The sequence below is a fragment of the Quercus suber genome, unplaced genomic scaffold, assembly GCF_002906115.3.
Source record: "Quercus suber isolate HL8 unplaced genomic scaffold, Cork oak 2.0 scaffold_758, whole genome shotgun sequence".
In the NCBI taxonomy this organism is placed as follows: Eukaryota; Viridiplantae; Streptophyta; class Magnoliopsida; order Fagales; family Fagaceae; genus Quercus; species Quercus suber.
This window is the reverse complement of record NW_027070194.1, coordinates 79,560-104,417: the sequence shown is the minus strand read 5'-3', so window position 1 is coordinate 104,417 and position 24,858 is coordinate 79,560. Positions and strand designations below refer to the sequence as shown.

The 24,858-nt window shown below is 39.0% G+C and overlaps 1 protein-coding gene across 1 annotated transcript; it reads right to left on the bottom strand.

The window, feature by feature from the left end:
* Nucleotides 1-22,574: 22,574 nt before the first annotated feature.
* Nucleotides 22,575-24,306, bottom strand: LOC112022433 (adenylate-forming reductase 03009; the record flags this gene model as incomplete). Its single annotated transcript, XM_024055025.2, has 1 exon — nt 22,575-24,306. A coding segment is annotated over one exon (1,554 nt), but the record flags the coding sequence as incomplete, so codon positions are not given.
* Nucleotides 24,307-24,858: the final 552 nt, after the last annotated feature.

The following is a 24,858-nucleotide window of genomic DNA, read 5'->3' as shown; positions in this document are numbered from 1 at the left end:
ATTATATGCTTGTTTACCAAAGTGAGGATTTGATACCTATTGGCTATACAGATTCAGATTTTCAATCTGATCTAGATTTCAGAAAATCTACATCAGGATGTGTTTTCACCTTGGGAGGTGGAGCGATAAGTTGGCGGAGTATTAAGCAATCTTGTATTGCAGACTCTACCATGGAAGCAGAATATGTTGCTGCTTGTAAAGCAGCAAAGGAAGCTGTATGGCTCAAGAAATTCCTTTCTGACCTTGGTGTAATGACAATGGAGCAAGTTTCAATCACATTGTTTTGTGACAACAGTGGAGCAGTTGCACAATCTAAAGATCCAAGGAATCATAAGAAAGGAAAGCATATTGAGAGGAAGTACCATATCATTCGAGATATTTTTGCTCGTGGAGATGTGGTGGTAGCAAAGATTGAAAGTGCAAATAATCTAGTAGATCCATTTACTAAAGCTTTGCTTCAAAGGAGTTTCGAGTCATATTTGGAGAGAATGAGAGTTAGATTAGTGCACAATAGTCTTTAGGGCAAGTGGGAGATTGTTAGGATTAGTGCCGTGAAATCCTATTATATGATGCTATGTATAATATTAAGTTTGACATTGTGTATGACATTATGTATGACTTAATATTGTGTTTAATGAATTTGTTTTATTATTATCTGAAATAATGGTAACATGAATATTAAGACACTATCATTTGGTCCATGAGATGCATAGTATGTGATTTATGTGAAAAGTCACAGAATATATAAATCCCAAGTTCTTTGTAAACTTAGAATTATAGTTCGTAGTCGGTGATGAAATTGGGCATTTCATCTGCGAAGACTATAACATATCAATCACGATGATTTGTCTTGATCATGGAAGTGGAGACTTTCGGTTGATGTGTTAATATGTTTTAAGAGTTAAGACATATTGAACTGGACCGTTGTGAGATTTATTATTTTCCTAATGACTGTCATATGAATAATAAATCTCACGACTTGTATTTGCATGAACTCTTAATCCTGAGAGAATAATAGACCTGATCATAAGGTGTAGGTTCCTTTGATATATCAGGAGTGAGATTTATAGTTATGGTCAAAACCTCAGTATGTTGGGCAGCTACATTTAGTGTTGATGGAACATGTATTCTCAAGATGGAATTCATAGTCTCTTAACGGAGATATAAGTATTCCCTTGAGATAAGTTTAATGAGTTTATTATTCAGAGAGTTAGGCCTAACCACTTTAGTAAGACTAAAGTATATATTTATGGAATTGGATTTCATAAATATATAATGAATAACATTAAAGGATTAAACCGGGTACTCAAGGATTAAGATGTAGTAATTTATAAAGTGGCAGTCTACATTAATGACTTTGTATTACTACGAATATTTTATGAAGGGGTTACATGTATAATAAAGTCATGGGATATAATTATAAGTAAGGCCTAGAGTGCAACTATATTTATATAGTGGTATTAAATATAGTTAATGGTAACTTTGGACTTGTCAAGAGTTGACAGAAAAGCCCAAGGCCCATTGGAGCTAGTGTCTTATTGGTCCCTTTTGGTCCCACTCCAAGCCACACACTTAAGCCCAATTGGAAAGGCCCAAAAGACCAGCCCAATTAGATAATTGGTTAGATAAAAAAGGGAAAAACGTACAGAAAAATAAGTGTGAGAAAAACATCATTGAAAAGTGGTGTGTATGAGAGTGTAAGTCACTCTTTTGGATTATCCCTTTGTAACCAATTGAGAGTCCACACTTCTTGGGCATTAGTGGAATTAGAGTAAAGATCAAAAGTATTCCTAAGTGCTTCAATCTTCAGTTTTTGAAATTCACCGCTTCAAGGTACACTCTCTTGTTCTCTAATTCTGAAATTTACTTTGTGCATGTTCTCAATATCGAATGAAGTAGATCCATCTTAAACTTAATTTTCCGCTGCGTTCACATCTATTTCCATCATGTACACCTTCGTTGCTTGAAAAGAGAAGAAACCGAGAAGGTAAGGGAAGAGGTTCATTAAGAAATTTGTGGCTGTCATATGAATGGGAGAATGTTAGCCAAGAAAATCCTAAGGATAGTGTACTACTGGAATACGATGGAGATTGATTATGTGACTATGTGAAATGTTGCCATGATTGTTAGACACATGCCAACTTGAACATGTACTGCCTAGCGAATTATATAGCATGACTTCTCCATGGCCATTCTTGGTTTAGTGATTGGAAGGATAGCTCCCAAGGCTTCAAATGGGCATGAATACATCCTAGTAGCAATTGACTACTTCACTAAGTGGGTGGAAGCAGCCTTCTACTCCATGTTGAAGGCTAAGAATGTGGCTCAATTCTTGGAAACCAACATCATATATTGGTTTGGGTTACACCAAGAGATCATTTCTGATAATGGTTCCCACCTTGAAGGTGAAGTTCGAAGGGTCACGGAAGAATATGTCATTGAGCATCACAAGTCTTCACCATATCGACCACAAGCTAATGGGGCCATAGAAACAACCAATAAGAATGTGAAGAATATCCTAGTCAAGATGGTAGTGACGTACAAAGATTAGGCTGACGAGCTTCCATTTGCCCTATGGGGTTATAGATTTTCTATCCAAGCATCGACTGGGGCAACACCTTACTCCTTGGTTTATGGTAGCGAGGCAGTGCTTCCTATTGAAGTGGAAATACAATCTTTAAGGGTATTGGTAGAAACTAAGGTCCTAGAAGAGGATTGGGCTAAGGCAAGATATGAACAGTTGGCTTTGATAGAGGAGAAGAGAGCTAGGGCACAATACCATGCACAAGGATACAAAAAGAGGGTTGCTAGAGCATTTAACAAGAAAGTGAAACCAAGAAACCTTAAAGAAGGGGACTTGGTCCTAAAGGTGCTTAGAGATGAAGTTTTTGATCGAAGAGGAAAAATGAATCCTAGATGGTCTGGGCCTTTTATCATCAAGAAGTTCATGTCTGGAGGTGCTACAAGAATCATAGATTTGGATGGGGAAGAGATGCTCCGCTTATTAACATTGATAGACTCCAGAGATACCACATCTAAAAAGAAAAAAAGAAAAACGTCTACTAGGTTGAAAACTTGAAAGGGCGGCCTAGGCAAAAATTAAGGCATAAGAACCCCACTAGATTGAAAACCTGAAAGGGCTGTCTAGGCAAAATTTAGGGGGAAAGACCATGGGCATTGCAAAAATTTCCTAAAAGGCGTCATGGGCAAAAATTACATGGCAAAGGAAAAAGAAAAAAAAATGAATAAATGAGATAACAATAAGTAAAGATAATTACAAGGGAAATTCTTTCATCGCTCAAATTAAAAGATAATAAGTTTGCTTTCATAGGGGATTTGGAACATTCCAATCCTTTATTAAATTCAAAAACAAAAACATGAGAGTCATAAAAGTGTAGAAAAGTAAAACATGAGGCACATGAAGGTGGTCACTTAGTCCTCCTTATCTTATTGCCAGTCTTCATGTGAGCCTTCTCATCCTTCAAAATCCACTTCAGCCATCCTTCAACCATTGCTTGTAGCTTGCAATGGGGTAGATATATTTCAGAGGTACAATGTCTTTCGTCACCCCACGGTGTGGTAAAGTTTTAGTAATCCTACCCAAGATCCTATTGGTGAACACTACAGTGTGGAAGGCACCCTCATTAATAGGAGCTCCTTGACGCTCTCCAAATTGCCTTGCGATATGACAAGTGGAGTAGTAAGAGCAACAACAAAGCCTAACTAGAGTCACACAATGGTCCATGCCGCAACTATAGGCCATGCTTGAGATATGCCACCATTCCACGACCCATTGAATGTTGGTCTCCTTAAGGCGGCCCATGAGCTCCATGTATGTTTCAAGGCCCAAGACATCTCGAAGCCGACGGTCCCTAAGAAGCCTAGGAAGATAGGCGCTGAGGGGCACAGTGGGAGGATGAAGCAACCAAAGCCTCTCTTGTATCCATATTTGGAAAAAAAAAAGGGAAGAGTATGAGTGAAAAAATAAAAATAAAAAGAATGAAAGATGATATAAGGTGCCTCCATAGGTTGAAAACCGAAAGGCAATCCATGCAAAATTAGAGGAATATCACTAGGTTGATAACCTAGACAAAAGTTAGGGATTATACCTGAAGAAGAAGAGGACTTCTCATAAAGAAGCTTGCTTCCCTCCTTTGAAAGGCATCCAAACCATTAAGAGTTTCTGCCAAGATCAAGCCCAACAGATTGCCCTTCTTTAGCTCATAGGCCACCATACACATTCAAAGGTCCACACAATATGACTATTGAACCAAGAAATACCTTGTAAGGGCATATAGTAAAAGGCACGAAGGTAGTATGATCGTGGCCTCTCACCTTTAGGAAGGCTCAAACTAGAAAAGTAATCAAAGACCAACCTAAGGTTAAGTTTGCCAAAGACACACCACCTATTAGCTATGCTTTTAGGGACACCAACATCAGTCGCAACAAGGAAGAAGGATCCCCACCCATTGTAAGAAAGATAAGATAATTAATCTCCGGTTCACCAATGATAGCAACAAATTCCTCAATAGTGGGGCATAATTCTATTCCGTTGAAGCAAAATACATGCCGAGAAGGAACCTAGTAGTTGACAGCAGCACAAAGAAGATGCTCGTCCACCTTAATTTGATGGTAAGGGAAGATGCAAGAAAGGCCATAGGGAGCAACAAAATCCTTGAAATCAAGACCTAATTCGTAATCCAAGTGGAAACATCAAGAGGACAGTTTTCTACAACTTGAAGACCTTAAAAAAGTGTTCTTTGGGTGGAAATGCGTTGGTGAGGGTTTTGGACCCAAACGGCTACTTTTATACCTAAGTAAGTTAAAGGTTTGTGCATCCGATTTCCCAATCTGTCCCTTGAGGACAAGGGAATTCTTTAAGGGGAAGGGAGCGTTATAGACCAGCTTGTTGAAGTGGATTTGGACAGTAGCTTAGAATAGATTATGCAACATAGTTGTTACTATCTCTTGGCTGCTTTGGGTGAGTGTTATTTGCTGCACAAGATTGGTTCTAGCTTGTTGAAATTATCTGATTTTTTAGGATTTTTTAGGAGTTATTAATGGTTATCTTGCTTATGTTTATAGGGTTCTTTTCAAATAATGACTCTGCTTGGGTGTGTCCAACAGAGATAGGAGTTGAAAATAGGATAGGAGTTGATGTTATTTTATGTTATTTTATCTTTATGAATTAGGAATGCATTGTATGCTTAGTTGGAGGCTATTTATAGCTTGCGTTTATTAATAAGAAGTCATCTGAATATTCTAGTAAAAAATCAAACTTTTGCTTGCTAAGGAGGTCCCTGTTATCCCTTGAAGCATAACCAGAAATTTATCTTTATTGTTAATTTCTAGAATTTCCTCGATCTAACCATAGCCCCACGTTGGAAAAAAGGTGCAGCACACAACCGAGGCAAGGGTAGTATCAGTAGCCCACACGTGCAATGAGCCTAGAGCCCATCCTGTGAAACAATAGAGTTCTCCATGAATTGTTTTTTTTTTTTTTTTTTTTTTTGAGAGAGTTTCAACTTATGGCGTCCACTCCTGATAATAGTTTTTTATCATCAGACTAAGACACCAATCAGTTTTTGGTGTAAGCAGGGATTGAACTCTAGATCTCTTATACAACTATCAGAGACTTTATCAGTTAAGTAAACTGGAACCCATAGCTCTCTATGCAGTTAAATAGTAAGCCCGAGAGAAAATTTGGGGACTTGATTTTTTTTGTTGATTGTTGCTCTCAGCAGCAAGCAAGGGCAGAGCTATGTACAATGGTGGGGGCCCACGACCCCCCCCCCCCCCCCCCCCCAAATTTTGAAATTTCCCTTAAAATATATATAATTATTTTAATATTTTCAAAATTTAGCCTACAAAAATAAGAGTTGGCCTCCCAAAATATTTGAATTAGTCCAATGATGCTCTTAAAAAAAATTTAGTCTAATTGTTATAAAGGCAACTTTATTTTTCGCAATTTTATTTTTTGTTGTAAAATGTGTTCTTATATCTGTTAAATATTTGATAAAATTTGACACCCAACATGTTTAGATTTATTCTTTTCAACTCATTATATGGTGATTAACAAGTCATTGACTCATTAAAAAAAATCTTGTTATTAAAACTACACATCAAATGTCTTTTTAGTTGCCACATAATGGGTTAGAGCAAATTAGCTTCAAATATGTTTGGAGCTTAACTTGTTCCTCCTAGTTTTCGATCATTCATGTTTTTGAAAAATTCATTAGTTCAATTGAAAGATTTTTTTTACTTACTTTAGTATAAAATTTGATAATTTGTATTGAAAATGAAAAAAATGAATTTTATTTTTTGAAAGATCGTTATCATACATAATTTTGATTGAAAATAATAAGTTTTTTTTTTTTTGGTTACGTGTGTATATATATAACTTATCAAATTAAAAAAGTGTGTTTATATAATAAAAAGCATGTGGTGCACATATATGTGTCTATGGGGGATTGTCTTAATAAATATAATAGTGCCGCAAGACCTGCAACTTGGCCCTCCAATCGGAAATTCCTAGCTCTGCCCCTAGCAGCAAGTTCCAGCAAAAGTTTTTCCAACCCATGCATACTTAATCAATCAGCCCAGCCAACAATCCAGGTTCTTGATACAATTATTTGCTGAGGCTTATTACTTTAGAGAATCATGCTACTATTTGAGCCACCTAATTTTTATTTTTATTTTATGGTTTTCAAGAGTCGGACCATTGACTTTCAACAATTGGTTAGTTGAGATGGAGCGATTCTTCGAACAAATGGACAATGCGAATGTGGAAAATCTTTGGCGTATTAGTCGGAGCGATTATTGGGACTTTCACTCTTTAATTGAGTTCAAATCTTCTGTCTCACTTTTCTTGCTCCACTCTATACTCCACCAATAAATACTTGCCACGTGATATTATTAATTAATAACTGTAGGATTAATAAGTCAATAATGATAATATTTAATTAATTAGGTGAACATGTAGTAAATATTTATTGGTGGAGTATAGAGTGGAACAGAAAAAGTGGGACAGAAGATTTGGACTCTCTTTAATTGGTATGATTCTGTAATTTATAGGGGAGAAAAATGAAATCGAACCTTAGAAAATTTGAGCACCATCACATTGATTAAAGAGCATAGAAATTTTCTAGATTGAAAAGATAGTGTGACACAACCAATTGTACTTATTTGAAGAGCACGTGGTGAATCTTTGTGCAATTTCTAATTCAAGGCTTTCTTATTTTATTTTACTCAACCATTCATAGTTGAATGTGATGCATCAGGCACGGGTATTGGAGCAGTTCTCAAAATAAGAAACCAATTGCATTTCTAAGTCAGGCTCTAAAGAATCTGGCATTATCAACTTATGACAAAGAAATGTTGGCCTTGGTTTCAGCAGGGAAGAAGTGGGGACCGTATCTCACGGGGCATCGGTTCATAGTTAGGACAAATCAAAAGATCTTGAAATATCTCTGGGAGCAGAAAATCAACACAGCATCACAGCAAAAATGTCTCACAAAATTGATGGGCTATGACTTTGTCATTGACTATAAGCGGGGAAGTGAAAATGTTGTCGCTGACGCCTTGTTGCGTTGTGCAGAAAGTGGAGAACTCATAGCATTGTCTCAACCTAAGCCATCATGGGTGGAACCCATTAAGCAGGAGGTCCAATCGCAACTGCATTTACAACGGTTAGTCAAGCTATGTGAATAGGATGAGGTAGTGGGCCCATGGTTGTTTGGAGAAGGAATTCTTTCCTTTAAAAACAGGATTTATTTATGGGAGCAACCCCCATTAAGAACATCCATAATTGAGGAAATTCATAATTGAACCAAACTCGCCATAACTGCTATCAAGGAGAAATTATAGAGTCTTCTGGTAGACCACATCACTTGTCTACAATTTCACTAAAAAACTTCCACTTGTTTAAAATTGCTCAATCAGTAATTAATTTCTGTTTAAAAAAAATTTCTAACTAACAATTTTAAACAAGTAGAAATTTTTTAGCGGAATGGTAGACAAATGACATGATCTACTAGAGGACTCTATAATTTCTCATCAAAACTGGACAAATATGTAACAATAATTATTCATAGATGTGTCTCAACACACGGTACATACAACTTTTCTTTTGGCTCCAAATTTCAAGATGAGTTTGGATGCGACGAGTTAGATCTCCATCTAATTAACTTTAGGGTGGAGATTGAAGCTAACCTTAATATTAATTGTAAGTATTCACTCGATCATTAATCAAACACATCAATTCACGAAAAATAAAAAATAAAAATCAAACATATCAAACCGATGGAGTACAAGCCAGACAAAGGCAATTCAAGGTGCACCATTGACATAAAATATTAATTAGCTCTCAAGTATATTAACAAAATCACATTTAATTAGTTCTAAGAAAATAAAAGTCTAATTAATAAAAGTAAGTCTTGTAGCTTAATTAATATCTCTTTGTGTTTTCAATAAAAATGTCTACAATTCAAATGTCCTAATTATTGAATTATAGAAAAAGGATCTTACAAAAAAAAAATTATCTTTTATTATCCTAAACAAAAGAAATCATGAACATTGCATGAAGAGAAGCCTTCATTATGAAGGAAGAAAAATGTTTGTTTTTAGACCCCTTAAAACACAACCAGATTAACCTAGTTAACAAGCCAAGTTATTACTTAATCCAAATTTCAGATCTAGGTTATCATAATCAAATAATCATATCATGTATAGCAGCGGAAATATAAATAACACAAAGATATGATCACCTAGGAAAACCAAACCGGCAAAAAACCTGGGGAGGATTTAACCTAACTATCCTCAAGGTAAACTTGAATCCACTATAGAAAGAATTGAAATTCTACAATAAAACTTAGACCACTAACATCTTATTGCTACCCACCAGTAGAAACTTACTGACACGACCACGTGCAAGCTCCGAGACCACGGACTCCTTCTTTCTTGGATTCTCCAGCAAGTACAAGCACACCCGCTTGTGTATCTTTAAGCTCTTATGGCAGCAACTAAATGATCATCAAGTTCTTGAAGAAATCTCCTCTTGATAATCCTAAGCTTGTGTGAAGGAAAGCTCCTCATAGATCTCACAAGAGATTCACACAAATAGCAATATGAGCAACCTTTAAAACGTGGATAGGGTTTGCCTTATATACCTAGGGCAAAAACATAAAACCCTAAACGTTTTAGGAGTTAGGGTTGAGTTAGAAATCTGCAGAAAAAGAACGCATTTGCCCGATTTTCGATTGATCGAGCCTAAGCTTTGATCAATCGAGCCAGGCCGAAATGCACACTAACTTTTGCATTAGCTCGATTCCAACTTTACATAAAAAAACCAATTTTGAGCTAGCCTAAACAAAACTAAACAACCTGTTTTGATCATATTTTGCCAACAATACACATTAGAGTTCTAAATGCATGAAATCCTAAGTCTTTAGAACATAACAAAAAATTTAAGTGAAAAGACAAGCACCTTCCAATACCCAAAAAACCATTCAAGTCAATTAGGGCCCGTTTGGTAAGAGATTTTTAGTAATGTTGTTTGTATTTTTTGGAAATACGTATAAGTAAAAAAGTGTGTGAAAATACGTGTCATGTTGTTTAAACAACAATAAGAAATAGGCCCCTAAAGTTTAAAAGTTAAAAGCACTAATCTAAATATCACAATACTTTATGTAAGGACGCAATTTGGGTCCTTAGCCCAAGTTATAAAGGAACTTAGGCCCAAAAAGCCCAATACAATGAATTTGTAGAGAGTGGGTTGGAAAAACTGGGGTTTAATGAGTTAGACAACAAGTAAATGGATTCAGAGGACAAAAAAAGGAAGATAGACTGAATTAAACCAAAGAAAATCATCCCTGACAAAATCTAAAGAGATCAATTCTTGTATATTTCTCTCAAGTTGGATTATAGATTCATGTCTTGGTTGCTACAATGTTTCTCTCTTAATTTCTTGATCTCTTTTCATGGAGGGCCTCTCACATGATCTTGGCCCTCCATTTGTTAATCCTTCAAGCCACTACTTGAGTGTTTGTCCCATTGGACACTCTCTTTGGCCTTCCGTGAGTTGGGATAGCCAAAGTAGCACTGTTCAGGGGTCTTTTCCACATAAATACAGCTAAAAAGTTAGCTACAGAGCATTTAATGTAGTGGTAGAAGCTTTCTCCTAGATATTTCTTTAGCCTTCTTCTGTCCTATTCCTTCTTGATATTTATCCTCGATAGTGGAATTTTCTGAAACATTGCTCTTGATGTCAGGTCGCACGCTCTGACCTCGGCTTTACTTAGCCGAGGAGGAATTCATCATCGGATCGCCTCCTTGGATCATCGTGCCTTGGTCCCTCCTTTTATTGGTTGGTGCTAACCTTCGTAACACGTTTATCCATCCTTGGACTATAAGGTATCCTCGGACTGGGGCTCTGGCCCAATATGCTTAGCTAGGCCTAACATCCCTACAATAACCCCTCGAGATTCTTCTTTCTGACTCCTTGGGAAGAAAGGAGGATTTCGACATCATTATGGTCACTCCGTGCTCATCATACATCACCTCTGACTACGCAGGTGCCTTTTTAATTGCCCAAGACACGCTCCTGACGCTTCGACTTACGAGATGCGCCTTTATTAAATTTTTACAGCTCCATGTTCCCCACGTTCTATGGTGCGATGCAGATCCAACGATTGAGGATTTCGTTGGAACCTGGGCAAGAATTTTCCCACTTGTTACTTCTTCTTTGATATTAATACTACCCGAATCAATCACTCATCTCACTTTAGCATTCATTTCACTTTAGCGATCATACACTAAACCTGCAAACTCACCCAACTCACTTGTGCCTTTACAAATACCAGGAACCTGTCCGAGGAGAATTTTCATCTTTCTGAAAGTCCTCATAGACCTTTTAACTCTATTTTTCCACATACTTTTCTTTTCTTTGTGTCATTTCCTCCTTGGCTCCTCTTACTTCTCTCAATCTTCTTAGTTCCTCCAAACCTTCAAAGAAATGGGTAGACTCAAAAGTTTGGTAAACTCCAAGAAAGGAATAGAGAGCTTTAGAGCTCTGATAGGATCCTACCAAGAGTGTTCCTTAGGTATTGCAAGGAAGGAGAATGGCATGAGAAAAGGAAGGAGGGAGAAGTGGTAATCCCAATGATTGCCTTCATAAAGGGTGGGATGAGAATTCTCATGGGCACCATGACCAGGGACTACCTTATGGCTCATAGGTTAGTTTCCACCTAGTGTGCCCCAAACATATTTAGGATTCTAGGGAGTGTAGACTCCCTTAATGAAAGGATGGGCTTAGGGCTTACCCACCATGATATCAACTGGGTTTACAACCTCCACCACTTAAAGGGGCAGGGGTATTACCTAAAATTTAGGTACCTTGAGGTTAGGCTCATTCAATGCCTCCCTGAATCCAACAAAGGCCTGAATAAGGATTTCTTGATCGTGTCAGGGGAATGGCACGATGGCCTTCCCTGCCCAACAAGAGAAGGGCAACCAGGTGGGATTTTAGACCTAGGATGATTATTTTAAAGTTACCCCTTTTCTCTTTTCTTTTGCTTGTGCTTGTACATGAAACTTCCTTTGATTTGCATTATTCTTGGCTAATGATATTTTTGGTTCTTCCTAATGGTTTTGCAAATAGGAATGCTGCTATTCCCAACTTCAATCTTGTGAACCAGCCAAGTTTGGACGAGATCTTAAAGGCCGAGGTGTTCGTCCACATAAATGGCTAACTTAGGGCAGCCCATTTAATATTGGACAACATCCCTATCTCCAAGAGTTTCCAAGAGCCAAAATGCGTCATCAAAGCCAGGGATCCTCGTCTGCACCAGATCAACGTTGCTGCTCCAAGCTTTATCATCACTAGTCCCGTTCCAAAAGGCACACTCACCACCGAGCCTGTCCCCGAGGGCATACCAAAGGTAGCCTTGCTTTCCCAACACATTACAGAGGTGGAGGCAACCTCGTCTCAGCCCAAGATCGAGGAAGGGGAAGAAGTTGGTGAGGTTTTTTACTCAGAAGACGAGTTTGAAGTTTTAAACCAGCCATTGTCCCCAGAAGTTTCTACTAATGACCTTGGCCACTCTTCCTCAGCCTAATCCAGCCATCATCGAGGATTTACTCCTATACCAGACAATATGGGGATCCAACGCAAACCGAGGTCCATCCTGTAAGAACTGCTGGAATCCCAACCAGGGAGAGATGCACTTGGGAAGGTAACCTAGACTAAGCCTCCCACTCCTTCCCCCAACCAAACCTTCCAAGCTGATCCTGCTGACCAAAAGAGGAAGAGGGAAGAAAAGGGGAAAGAGTTGGTAGAAACAGGGAGAACCCACCCCTCTCAAAAAGTTGAGCTTCAGAGGAGGGCTAAGCAGCCTAAAGGTATGCAGACGAGGTTAGCCAATGAAAAGAGAGGAGGGGCGACCACCGAGCTGTAGCCCTAGCCTAGGCCCCATACATAGAGTTGGATGGAGCTCCTCTCCTTAGTGACACCTCCATCCAAGACTTCTAGCAAGGCACAACTAGGTATGTAGCTAACGCTATGGAGCAATCCATTTTGCTGCCCAAAGACATGGTTGACCTCGAGTCCATGAGGCAGCATAAGGTCTTCCTTGGCCTGAAGAGGGACCTGGCCATGGTAAGTTTAAGAATTTTTTTTTTAAAAAAAGTCTAACGGTACCTTTCTTCCCTTCCAAGCCATCCAAGCCACATTTAGGGCCGAGGATATGGTGAATAGTTTTCATTGAAAGATTTGCGGCTGTTAATGCTTTTCATGTGGCCGAAAAGAGCAATCAGGAGCTAAAAAACAAGTTAACTGAGGCGTAGAGGGGCAAGAGAAGCGCAGAGGCTGCCTTGGACAATGTTGAGAGGCAGCCTGAAGGTCAGCGAATGCTCCTTGACCAGGTCGAGGACTAGTTAGTCGTCTCCAAAGAGCATATTATTGCCTTGAAGAAAAAATTGGAGAAGGTCGAAAAGGCAAGAGATCAAGCAGAGAAGGCCAGGGATTAGGCCAAGCAAGATGGGTATAATGTAGGCGTAGCAAAGACTGAGGAAGCCTTTAGGGCTGAGGTCTCAGGGGTATGTAGGAACTACTGCCTCTAAGTATGGAATGAAGCTCTCAACCAAGCTGGGGTGGAGGCTTCATCTATACTTAGGAAGGCAGAAAGTGTATACTACCCCCTTGCCATCCGAGCATTTGGCCCATCTAGCTTGAGGACTGATACCTCATCTGAGGTGGCAGAAGTAGGCAAGGACAGTACAGCCAAGATCCCAACCTCTTTTAACAACCCCGCTAAGGTGGCCGAGCAACCTAGGGTCATTGAAAAAGAAAAGAACGCAAACCAGGGAATGGCCCCTAATGCTACGAAGCCCCCCACTACCACCTAGGACCCTCCTGCTGAGAAAAAAGTTTTTAACAAAATAGAGATAGTCCTGGCCACTCTTCCCCTACCCGCCAAGGTTGATCTTCCAAGCAAAGGCCCTGAGGTCTCAGAAACAACATCCACTTAGCCCATCCAAGCCCTTTCCAAAAGAAAATTGTAATAAAAAAGAAATAGATTCTAGTGTAGTTCTTTCTTTTGTGTTTTCATTTTCAAAACTTGTAATCCATTTGTCCTTTTGTAAGCAATTTGCCTTTTTCCAAGGCACAGATTAATGATAATTTACAAGTTTTTTGTTCATATTTGTGATATTGATGTTAACTCTAATGTAGTTTATGTTTTATCTAACACTTAACTAACATGGAATTGAGATAAAGCTCCATTTAGTTTTCTGCATAAGTGGCGGTATACTTATCCCATCTCATATGATTAGTAGCAAGATATGTTAAATTTGCTAAGTCCGCGATCCCAGCAAAGTGTAACCTTAAGCTCAAAAACATACATAATTGCGGAGCTCCTGTTCACATCAAGCTCTACTTAGTTTTCCATTTATCAGCAAGTCTAAGGAACTGGGGATGACAATCAATTTTCAAACTGAATCATGGACATACTTTCAAACTTTCAAATGCTTTAAATGATGCTCATGAGTGTTCATCTGATCATGTTATTATAACAAAGATTTTTGCCACTTAGCATGGCTGGTTCTACTTGATACTTAGATAAGTAATAGAAAGTATGAACTTGCCCAATGCATGTTGTCCGAGGGACCAAGTATAACTAGGGTTCTATTTAATACTAAGGTGAATTGCTTGAAATACCAATTTATCCAAGGTATGTGATCCGAAGAGCCAGGCATGACCAAGGTTCTGTTTGATACATAGGAAAATAGATTGAAATATCAATTTACCCAAGGTATGTGATCTGAGGAGCTAGGCATGACCAAGGTTCTGTTTAATATTTAGGAAAATAATATGAAGTATTAATTTACCCAAAACATGTGGTCCGAGGAGCTAGACATAGCTAAGGTTCTGTTTAATACTTAGATAGATGTCAGGAAGTAATAATTTACCCAAAACATGTGGTCCGAGGAGCCAGACATAGCTAAGTTTATGTTTAACACTTAGATAGATGTCAGGAAGTATTAATTTACCCAAAGCATGTGGTCCAAGGAGCCAGGCATAGCTAAGGTTCTGTTTAACACTTAGAAAAATGATTTACCATAGCAATTTACCTAAGGTATATGGTTCGAGAAGCCAGTCATGACCAAGGTTCTGTTTGATACTTAGAAAAATGATATGAAGTATTAATTTACCCAAAGCATGTGGTCCGATGAGCCATGCATAGTTAAGGTTTTGTTGAACACTTAGATAGATGTCAGGAAGTGTTAATTTACTTAAAGCATGTGGTTCGAGAAGCCAGGCATAGCTAAGGTTCTGTTTAACACTTAGATAGTTAACCTAAAATATCAATTTACCCAAGGCATGTGGTTTAAGGAGCCAAGCATGACCAATGTTCTGTTTGATACTTAGGAGAAATAAATTAGGACATCAATTTATCCAAGGTATGTGGTCTGAGGAGACCAGCATGACCGAGGTTCTGTTTGATATTCAAACAAATGGTAGAAAGCATGATGCACAATATAATAAATCCAAACATGGTAAAGAAAGCTTTTATTAATAATAATACCTTATAAGTTATTTACATTCTAGAGGCATGGTACAGCCTTTTCCTCTAGATCTTCAAGATAATATGAACCTATTCCAACCACTAATGTGATACGATATGGTCCTTCCCAGTTGGGCCCTAACTTTCCCTAGGTTGGGTTCTTTGTAGTACCCAGAACCTTCCTTGACACCAAGTCTCCAAGTGCCAGTGGCCTCAGCTTCACATTGGCATCATACCCTTGCTTGAGCTTGTGTTGGTAATAGACCAATGGACCATGGCATTTTCTCTTCATTCTTCAATTAAGTCTAAGCTCTTCTCCAGTGGCCCATCATTGCTGCTCAGGGTGAAAGAACACTTTCTCAGTAGAATCCAGTCTCCAGAGGAATAACTGCATCGGCCCCATAAGTCATTGAAAAGGGTGTCTCCCCTATTAACCTACGCGGGGTGGTCCGATACGTGCAAAAGATGTGTGACAGCTCTTCCACCCATTTTTCCTTTGCATCATCCAGTCTTTTCTTGAGTCCACTCACTATGACCTTATTGACAACCTCGGCTTATCTATTCCCTTGTGGATAAGCCGGAGTGGAATACCTATTCGTAATTCCCAGGTCACAGCAGTATCTCCTGAAGGCTTTATTGTCAAACTGAAGTCCATTGTCCGAGATGAGTGTATCAGGGACCAAACTAAGTGACAATGTTTTTCTAGACAAATCTCTTGGCATCCACGTCCGTGATATTGGCCAATGGTTCAGCTTCAACCCACTTAGTAAAGTAATCCATGCCGACTAGTAAATATCTCTTATTCCCTACTACCTTAGGGAAAGGTCCAACAATATCCAAGCCCCATTAAGCAAAGGGTCAAAAGCTGGATAGAGGATTAAGGACTCCTTCCAGTTGATGAATATTTGGCGTAAATCTCTAGCATTGATCGTATTTTTTCACATACTCTTGTGCTTCCCTCTACATATTTGGCCACTAATATCCTTGAGTGAAGGCCCGGTGAGACAAAGATCTGCCCCATGTGTGACTTCCACAAATCCTTTCATGTAATTCTTCTAAGAGTAGCTCAACTGTTTCAGGGTATATGCATAGCAGATATAGGCTAGAAAAAGATCTCTTGTACAACTTTTGGTCCTCAGACAGCCAAAACTGAGAAACTTTTCTTCGTATCTTATCGGCCTCGGACTTACTCTCGGGCAAGATGTCTTTTTTAAGGAATAGCACAGTAGAGTCCATCCATCTGGGATCCACCCTTATTTGATGAACATGAACCACGTTTTTCCCTATCTCAGTGGGTTTACATAAGTCCTCCATAAGGATCACCCGAGGTAAACTTTGTGCCGAGGACGTTGCTAGCGTGGCAAGAGAATCAGCATGTGTATTTCTACTTCTAGGGATTTGCAATAAATTAAAAGACTCAAATCCAGACTATAAGTGTCTAACCTGGTTCAAATATTCTTGCACTCTGGGATCTTTGGGCTTCCAACTCTCCCCTTACCTGGCTTACAACCAATCTTGAATCTGTAAAAATCTCTATTACCTTTCCACCCATTCTTTGAACCATAGTCATTCCTACCAATAGAGCCTCATACTCGGCCTCATTATTGGTGGCCGAGAAGCCCAACCTTAAGGATTTTTCAATAATGATCTTCGTAGGAGAAATTATAACTAGCCCCACCTTGAATCCTCTTTGATTCATCGCTCTATCAATATGCACCCTCCAAGGTAAAGGCTCTTGCAAGGAGACTATGCCAATTGATTTTCCATCCATATTCTGTTTCTCAACCTTTTCTTCATAAGGGGTTTCAGTAAACTCGGCTACTAGATCAGCAAGGACCTGACCCTTGACAGAGGTGCTTGTCATGTACTTGATATCAAAAACCCCTAGGATCGTACCCCACTTTGCAATCCTCCTTGTGTAATCAGCACTCTGAAGTAGAGATCTAAGTGGGAGCTAGGTTAGGACAACAACTATGTGTGATTGGAAGTAATGGGGGAGCTTACATGTAGTATGCACTACTGCCAAAATGGCTTTCTCTAGTGGTAGGTAACGGACTTCGGTCTCATGTAGTAACTTGCTCACATAATAAAATGGCCTCTGTAAACCACTGTCAACCTGTACCAGCGCCAGCTCACCACGTGGGAGACCATTGCAATGTAAGCAAATAAAACCTCATCCACCTCAGGTCTGGACATAATGGGTGGTCAAGAAAGATATTCCTTCAACTGCTAGAAAGCCAGGACACACTCCTTGGTCCATTCAAATCTCTTCCATTTGTTAAACAACTGAAAGAAAGGCCTACACCTGCCTGCTAACTGAGAGATGAATCGATTTAGAGCAATGGTCATCCCTGTTAGCTTCTGGACCTCTTTGGGATTTCGAGGCTGTTGTAAATTATTGATTGCCTTAATCTGGTCAAGGTTGATTTCAATTCCGCGGTAGGTAACCATGTACCCCAAGAACTTCCCCGATCCGACACCAAAAGAACACTTAGAATTATTAAGTCGCAGCTTGTGTCTCCTTAAGATCTCAAAGATATTTCCGAGGTCATTAATGTGCTCAGATTCCAACTTACTCTTGACCACTATGTCGTCTATGTAAATCTCAATATTTTTCTCTAGTTGTTTCTCAAACATCCTGGTCATCATCCTCTAATAGGTAGACCCCACATTCTTTAAACCAAAGGGCATCACCTTGTAATGGTGATTCCCAGTAGGAGTGAAAAAATTTATTTTCTCCTGATCATCCAAGGTTAAAGGTATCTGATAGTACCCTTGAAAGGCATCCAAAAAGCTCATTCGAGGATGGCCTACAGTTGCGTCCACCAGCTGATCAATCCTAGGCATGAGGAAGGGATCCTTTGGACAAGGTTTACTCAGGTCTATGAAGTCTACCCATACCCACCACTTCCCATTCTTCTTCTTTACTATCACTATTTTAGCCAACCATTCAAGGTAGAATACTTCTTTAATAACCCCAACCTGCTTAAGCTTGTTCACCTCCTCCTTGACAGCATCAAAATGCTCTTTAGATGAATGCCGATGTGGTTACTTCCTAAGGAGGATAGCCGGGTTAACATTCAGATGATGACAAATGAAATTTGGATCCACCTTAAGGGCTTCATAGGCATTCCATGAGAACACATCAATATTCCTTCTAAAAAACACTAATAGTTCTTCATTCTCTCAAAGAGGCAACTGAGCTCTGATTTGAAAAAACTTCTCCGGATCACCGTCTATAGCAATTTCCTTCAACCTCTCACACTTTGCCTCTTCTGATGCCACATCCATAGATAGGACCGGGATTCTTGATTGCTATAAGCCCCCTTCAACAAAAGCCGATGACTCAGCTACAGGCTGATGCGTAATTGTAGCCATGAGGCACTGCCTAGCCACGAATTGACTCCCCACCAACTCTTCAATCCGGTCCCTCGAGGGATACTTCACCTTCAAGTGTAAAGTTGAAGAAATGGTCCCTAAGGCATGAAGCCAGGGTCTAGCCACAATGGCTGTATAGGGAGAATATGCATCCACCGCAATGAAGTCCACCTCAACCACTTCTGAACCTGCCAGCATGGGCAATCTAATCTGACCCTTTGGGGTGACAACTTTCTCATCAAAGCTTACCAAAGGTGAATCATAGGCCGTCAGATCCTCAGGCTTTAAGTTCAGCCTTCTATACAAGTTAGGGTACATAATCTCTGCACCACTGCCCTGGTCTACTATCACCCTTTTCACATCATACCCTTCTATTCTAAGGGTGACCACTAAAGCATCATTGTGTGGCTGGATGGTTCCATCTTTTCATCGCCCGAAAAGCTCAACGTCGATCAGATCTCCACTCTAGCCCTCTTCGGCTCAAAAATAGAGTCATTGGCGGGTATCCGAGCTACAGACATCACCCTAGAAGGATTAGAACCATTTCTCTTAGGTGAAACAAGGATAACATTAATTGTGCCTAAAGGTAGCTTTGAAAAAACGTTCCCCTAAGCCTCTGACATTGCTTGGTCTCCTTGCCCGTTGGGCCGATACAAAAACTACTATAACCTTCCCTCTCTGACCAGTTGCTCTAGATGGTTCCACAGAGTTCTACAGTCCTCGGTGGTATACCCTCACTACTGGTGGTATTGGCAATGAAGACTTTGGTTGCACCTCATGGGGTCTCCTCCCATTTTGTTTGGCCATTTGAAGTATGGCTCATTCTTGATCTTCTCCAGGACTTGATGTATTGGCTCCCGAAACACCGTGTTTATCACTTGAGGATATGTAGACCTCCATTGCCCAGCAAAATCCCTTCGGGGCTTACTATTGTTGTATCTGTCTAACTTGAAATCCCTCATCTCCTGAGGGATAACCTTACCTTTCCCTTTGCCTTGCCGTTGGTCTTCCTCGACCCGCTTGTATTCATTAATGCGATCCATAAGCCGACGAACACTCCTTACCGGCTTCTTCGTCAAGGATTTTCTCAAATCATGCTCGGTGGGTAGGCCGACCTTGAAGGTCTTTATAGGCACGCCATCAAAATCCCCATCAATCTCATTAAACATCTTCCAATACCTATTCGAGTACGTTTTCAGGGTCTTGCCTTCTTGCATGGACATGGACAAATAGAGAATTTAAGGGCCAAGGAACCCTATTATATGTAATAAAATGACACCCAAACGCTCCGATGAGCTCCTTAAAGGAGTCAATAGAACCTGAACCCAAACCGTCAAAGCACCTCATCGCCACAAGCCCCACGCTAGATGGGAATACTTTGCACATCAAGGTCTCATTCTTGGAGTCTACAGTCATTCTCTAGTTAAAGTGACTTACATGCTCCACAAGGTCTGTACGACCATTGTATATGGTAAACGTGGGCTGAGTGAACCACCGAGGAAGTCTCCCTCCCTCAATCTTGTGTGTGAAAGGTGATTTGGAAATTTTTTTGAGTGCTCTGCTCATCGCATCATTCCCCAAGCCTTTGGAATATGAGCTCCTGTTTCTACGCTCATGGTGGTAGTCCTCATCATATGAGAAAGACTCGCTAGGGGGGGGAGTCCTCGATCTGGGCCTGTAACTGCCATCTGCTTCCTCACTAGAAGAAGTGTTAGGTTCTAAGCATGTAGGAACTAATCTATTAGAACTCTAATTTGTATTGTTGGCAAACCATGATCAAAACAGGTTGTTAGTCTTGTTTAGACTTGCTTAAAGTATGTCTTTTGTCTAAAGTTAGAATCGAGTTAACTGTAGAATTGAGTGTGCAATTCTGACTGACTCGATCGATCAAAAGTCGTGCAGATTTTTTTTTCTGTAGAATTTCCAACTTAGCCCTAAGCCCATATGACGTGTAGGGTTTTATGTTTTGCCCTAGGTATAAAAGGCAAACTCTAGCCACGTTTTAGAGGTTGCTCTATTTGTTGTGTGTGTAAATTTCTTGTGAGATCTGAGAGGTGGTTGCCTTCACACATGCTTAGGATTATCAAGAAGGAGATTTCATTGAGAGCTTGATGATCGATGATCATTCAGTTGCTGCACTAAAGAACTTAAAGATATACAAGCAGGAGTGCTTGTACTTGCTGGAGAATCTAAGAAAGAAAGAGTTTGTGGTCTCGGAACTTGCACATGGTCATGTCAGTAAGTTTTCTACTGGTGGATAGCAATAGGATGTTAGTGGTCTAAGTTGCTATTGTAAAACTTCGATTCTTTCATAGCGGATTCAAGTTTACCTTGAGGATAGCTAGGTTAAATCCTCCCCAGGTTTTTTATCGGTTTGGTTTTCTTGGATCATCATATCTGTTAGGTTCTAAGGTCTTAGGATTTTATGTATTTAGAACTCTAATTTGTAATGTTGGCAAACCATGATCAAAACATTGTATTTAGTCTTATTTAGACTTGCTTAAAGTTGGTTTAATATTGTAAAGTTGGAATCGAGTGGCTGCAGAAGTACTTGGGACTTTCGGCCTGGCTCGATCGATCGAAGAATAGACTCGATCGATCGAAAATCGCACAGGTTGAATTTCTGCAGAATTTCCAACTCAGCCCTACTTCATTAAACGTTTAGGGTTTTATGTTTTTACCCTAGGTATATAAACAAAACCCTAGCCACGTTTTTGAAGGTAGTGCATATTGTATTGTTGCTCATACATTGCTGTTTTGTGTGAATCTCGTGTGAGATCTTTGAGGAGCTTTCCTTTACACAAAACTTAGGGTTTTCATGGTGGAGATTATTTCAACATCTTGAAGATCAATACTGTTGCAACCATTGGAACTTAAAAGAAAAGCAAGCGGGGAGCTTGTAGCTGATTGAGGAATTCAAGAAAGAAGTAGTCCGTGGATTCGGAGCCTGCTATTTTATTTATTTATTTATTTATTATTTTTTTTTTTGTGTTGGACCTATAGTGGTGTTTGAAAATGTCATTATAGATTCCTTACAGTTAGTTTTAATTATTTTTCTAGTTTAATGTTTAGTATTTTATTTTTATGTTTTCTTTCAATTACTATGAGTAACTAAATTTTTAATTAGGGTTGAGGATAAAACCTTGTTAAGGATTATCAGTAGTATTTATGTGATTTGATTTTTCCCACAATAGTTGTTCTTTAATGATTTAAATTGTTCTTGCTTTATATCAATTGACTAAGATGAGATTCTAGATATGAGTTCAATCATGTTTTTCTCATGATTTAAGATTTATCTTAATTAATTGAATGCTTGATTTATTATTTCTTGATTTTAAAATTGGACATCTCTTGTGATTTGTTTGGCTACAGATACAATTGATGATTTGATTTTATACTTAGGAAGCGAAGAAGAGCATGCTTTAAATATTTAAATAGAAGTTTTAATGATAATATTTTCGATGATAACAAGATTGATTTCTAGATTATCATGCAGTGTTTGGGAAAAATTAATGATTATAAATATATGCTGATATGTCTTACAAGGCGGAGTCCAAAACCTTAATTCATTTCTCTAAATTATTTACATATATTTACTGCTATATATTATATCTTTACTTAGTTTAATTATTTGTTTAGTTTATTTAATTGCAAACAACCAATTTTAATTAAACTAGATTATGATTAATTTGGTTAAGGGTTAATTAATTTTCCTACGTTCATTCAAGTCTCTGTGGGTTCAACCTCGTTTTTGTCAAACTATATTTCGGTATGTTCGTACACTTGCGAGTATTTTAAAATTTCACAACAGTAAACAAATCGGGTAACAATTGAGTATGAGTATTAATTAGGTAAAGTAATTGGGTATCCATGAATAAACTAATCAAGTTGGGTATGGATATATCCTACCCATACTCGATCCATGGCCATCCTAGTTGGCGAAAGCCATGTGAGAAATCCACTCATATTGCAACAATACATTTTTATAAGGTTCTAATCTTATTTCTTAATGGACTAGAAATACCCAACTACTCTTCATCAAGAAAACTTTTTTTCTTTTTATTTGAAGGAGAATTCTTGTCTTCTATACTAACAAAAAAACAAAACATTTTCTTCTATGTTCAGAAAATTCAAATGAAAACTAGTAAGAATTTTAGGTAATATTCAACAAATAGATTCAGAGCAGTAAAATGGTGATGATTTTTTTACATATGGCAACTGGAGGTGAGCAAAAGAACAAAAATTAAAAATTGCAAAATGTTTATGGAAAATAAAAATCAAAATAAAATTTAGTGTACGGTCATAAGCGATTAATTTACGAGTCCCATATTGGACCAAAGGCAGAAATTCCAGCAGCCTTGCATGCGTTTACAACATCTCTGCTTCCTTCTGGATTGCTGGTAACAATAACAACTTCAGTGCTCCAATTTCTAGCAGCATCAATGCTCAGTTGAGACACATTGGGACGACCAAACACAGCAGTATCATGGACAATCACCTTGTCTTTTGGCCACCCACTTACCATTTCTATGATTTCTTTTCCAAAGTTTTGTTCAATTCCCTTTGCTACCCAAATTAACCGCACATCAACAGAACATGGCTGCAAAAGGAATGATAGAAACACACAAATTCCTGAACCTGTTGCCACCAACAAAACCCTATCATACATATTAACAAGATAAGGCAAGCCCACAAAGTGCACTTTTCGAACCCACAAATGGCTTGGTGGATTTGACACCAAGGACTTTGTGAAGTCACCAACAGCACCAGCTAATATCATGTGCTCTTTCTTCCCATCAGAAATTATGCCAAATGCGTGCCATTCCGATAAAGGGGATGGACTAATCCTACCCAATATACCAGCTTTTACTCCGCCGTCAAACTTGACAATTGCGGCGTGGCCTGAAGGAGCAAAGACCTTAATGGGGACACGTCTTACTGTCACCCATGGCAAGATGATTAAGAAAGTGATGGACACGGTGAACCAAAACTCTTGCCGTTTGATCAAGCTGGAACTAATGTCTTTTTTGTAGGATTTGGTTTTTGGATCATAAGAGATTGTAAGAATAATAAAGACCCAGAGAAGAGCAAGAGCAATCCATCCAGCAAAGCGATGAGTTCTTTCGAATAAATTGTGATGAAGATGGCGAACTAGAGGGAAAGCCGCCAAAGAAGAGAGGCAAAGAAGGCCAAGAATGGTGGAGGCTACACCTATGATCTCAGGTGAACTGTTGTCTCCATATTTGAGGGTAAGGACTAAGGCATACATGAGCCACGCAATTGAAGAGACACCACAGCTACTATGAATACCTCCGAGACTTTGGAGAAGGGATGTTGTGGCTGTCTTAATGAAGAGAGGCACCCATGACCTTCCCAGGAACTTGACCGCGAGCCAAAAAACAACACGCAAGAAGGCCTCGCTTCTACAGAGTGTCAAAGCAAGTATATTGGCAATGGAGAAAAGGGCAGTTCTATTCTTCCCATACGAGAAATGCCCCGTGGTTGCAAGAACCAAGCCAGTAATGTTTAGAATCAAGCAAATTGAAAAGAGTCCCTTGTACACTGTGAAAAACCCTTGGTCGAGCAGTATAACTGACAGCCTCGAATTTTTCTTTCGAGATGGCTTTGATGCTTGTTCATGTATACTAGCAGTCAAAAGTGGAAGTGGGGTTTGCTTGATCTGTTTCTCTACGTCGTTCCCTTGTTCCACAACCTCCAAACCAATATCTACATGATCTTCATCGTCCAGGTCAAGATCACAAAAGTGGCTGCTGCTTTTGCTTATAGACCTCTGAATAAAAGAAGGGTACTCTTTGGGAGAGCCAAGCCAAGGTATTTTGATGGCAAAGGGATCTGCATGGGTTTGATCTCAAAAGCCACGCCTCGGCAGCTCGAAGACCTTTCTTGGGTTTGCATATTTACTATCACACAAGCAAGGAAGAAGACAGAGGGTTTCAAACTGTGATTTTCATGCGCAAAAGAAATGCTACTTATATATATAGGACCTTAATGTTGGCATTTTTTAAAGTGATATTTATTTCACTTACAGTGGCGGACACAGAGTATACATAATAATTTTTTTTATATTAAACTCGTGACTTGAAGCCATAATTTTTAAGTGAAAGTTATGACTATAAGCCACAAGTTCAGAGTAAAAAAAATAATTATGTATACTTTATGTGCAATAATATATGTACACTAATTATTACCAAAATATGTGTGTGATATAATTTATGTATACCAGTGTCAAAGAATATTTCCTTTTCAAATTCGCCATAACATGCCTCCATACTTTTTTATTTGACTTTGATAGATCAAAGTCTATTGCTATCCAGTTTCTCAAAATAGTCTAAAACTATACCTGTATCAAAATGGAATGCTTTGAAAAACGAGTCATTATAACCAAAAAGTGTGTGATATA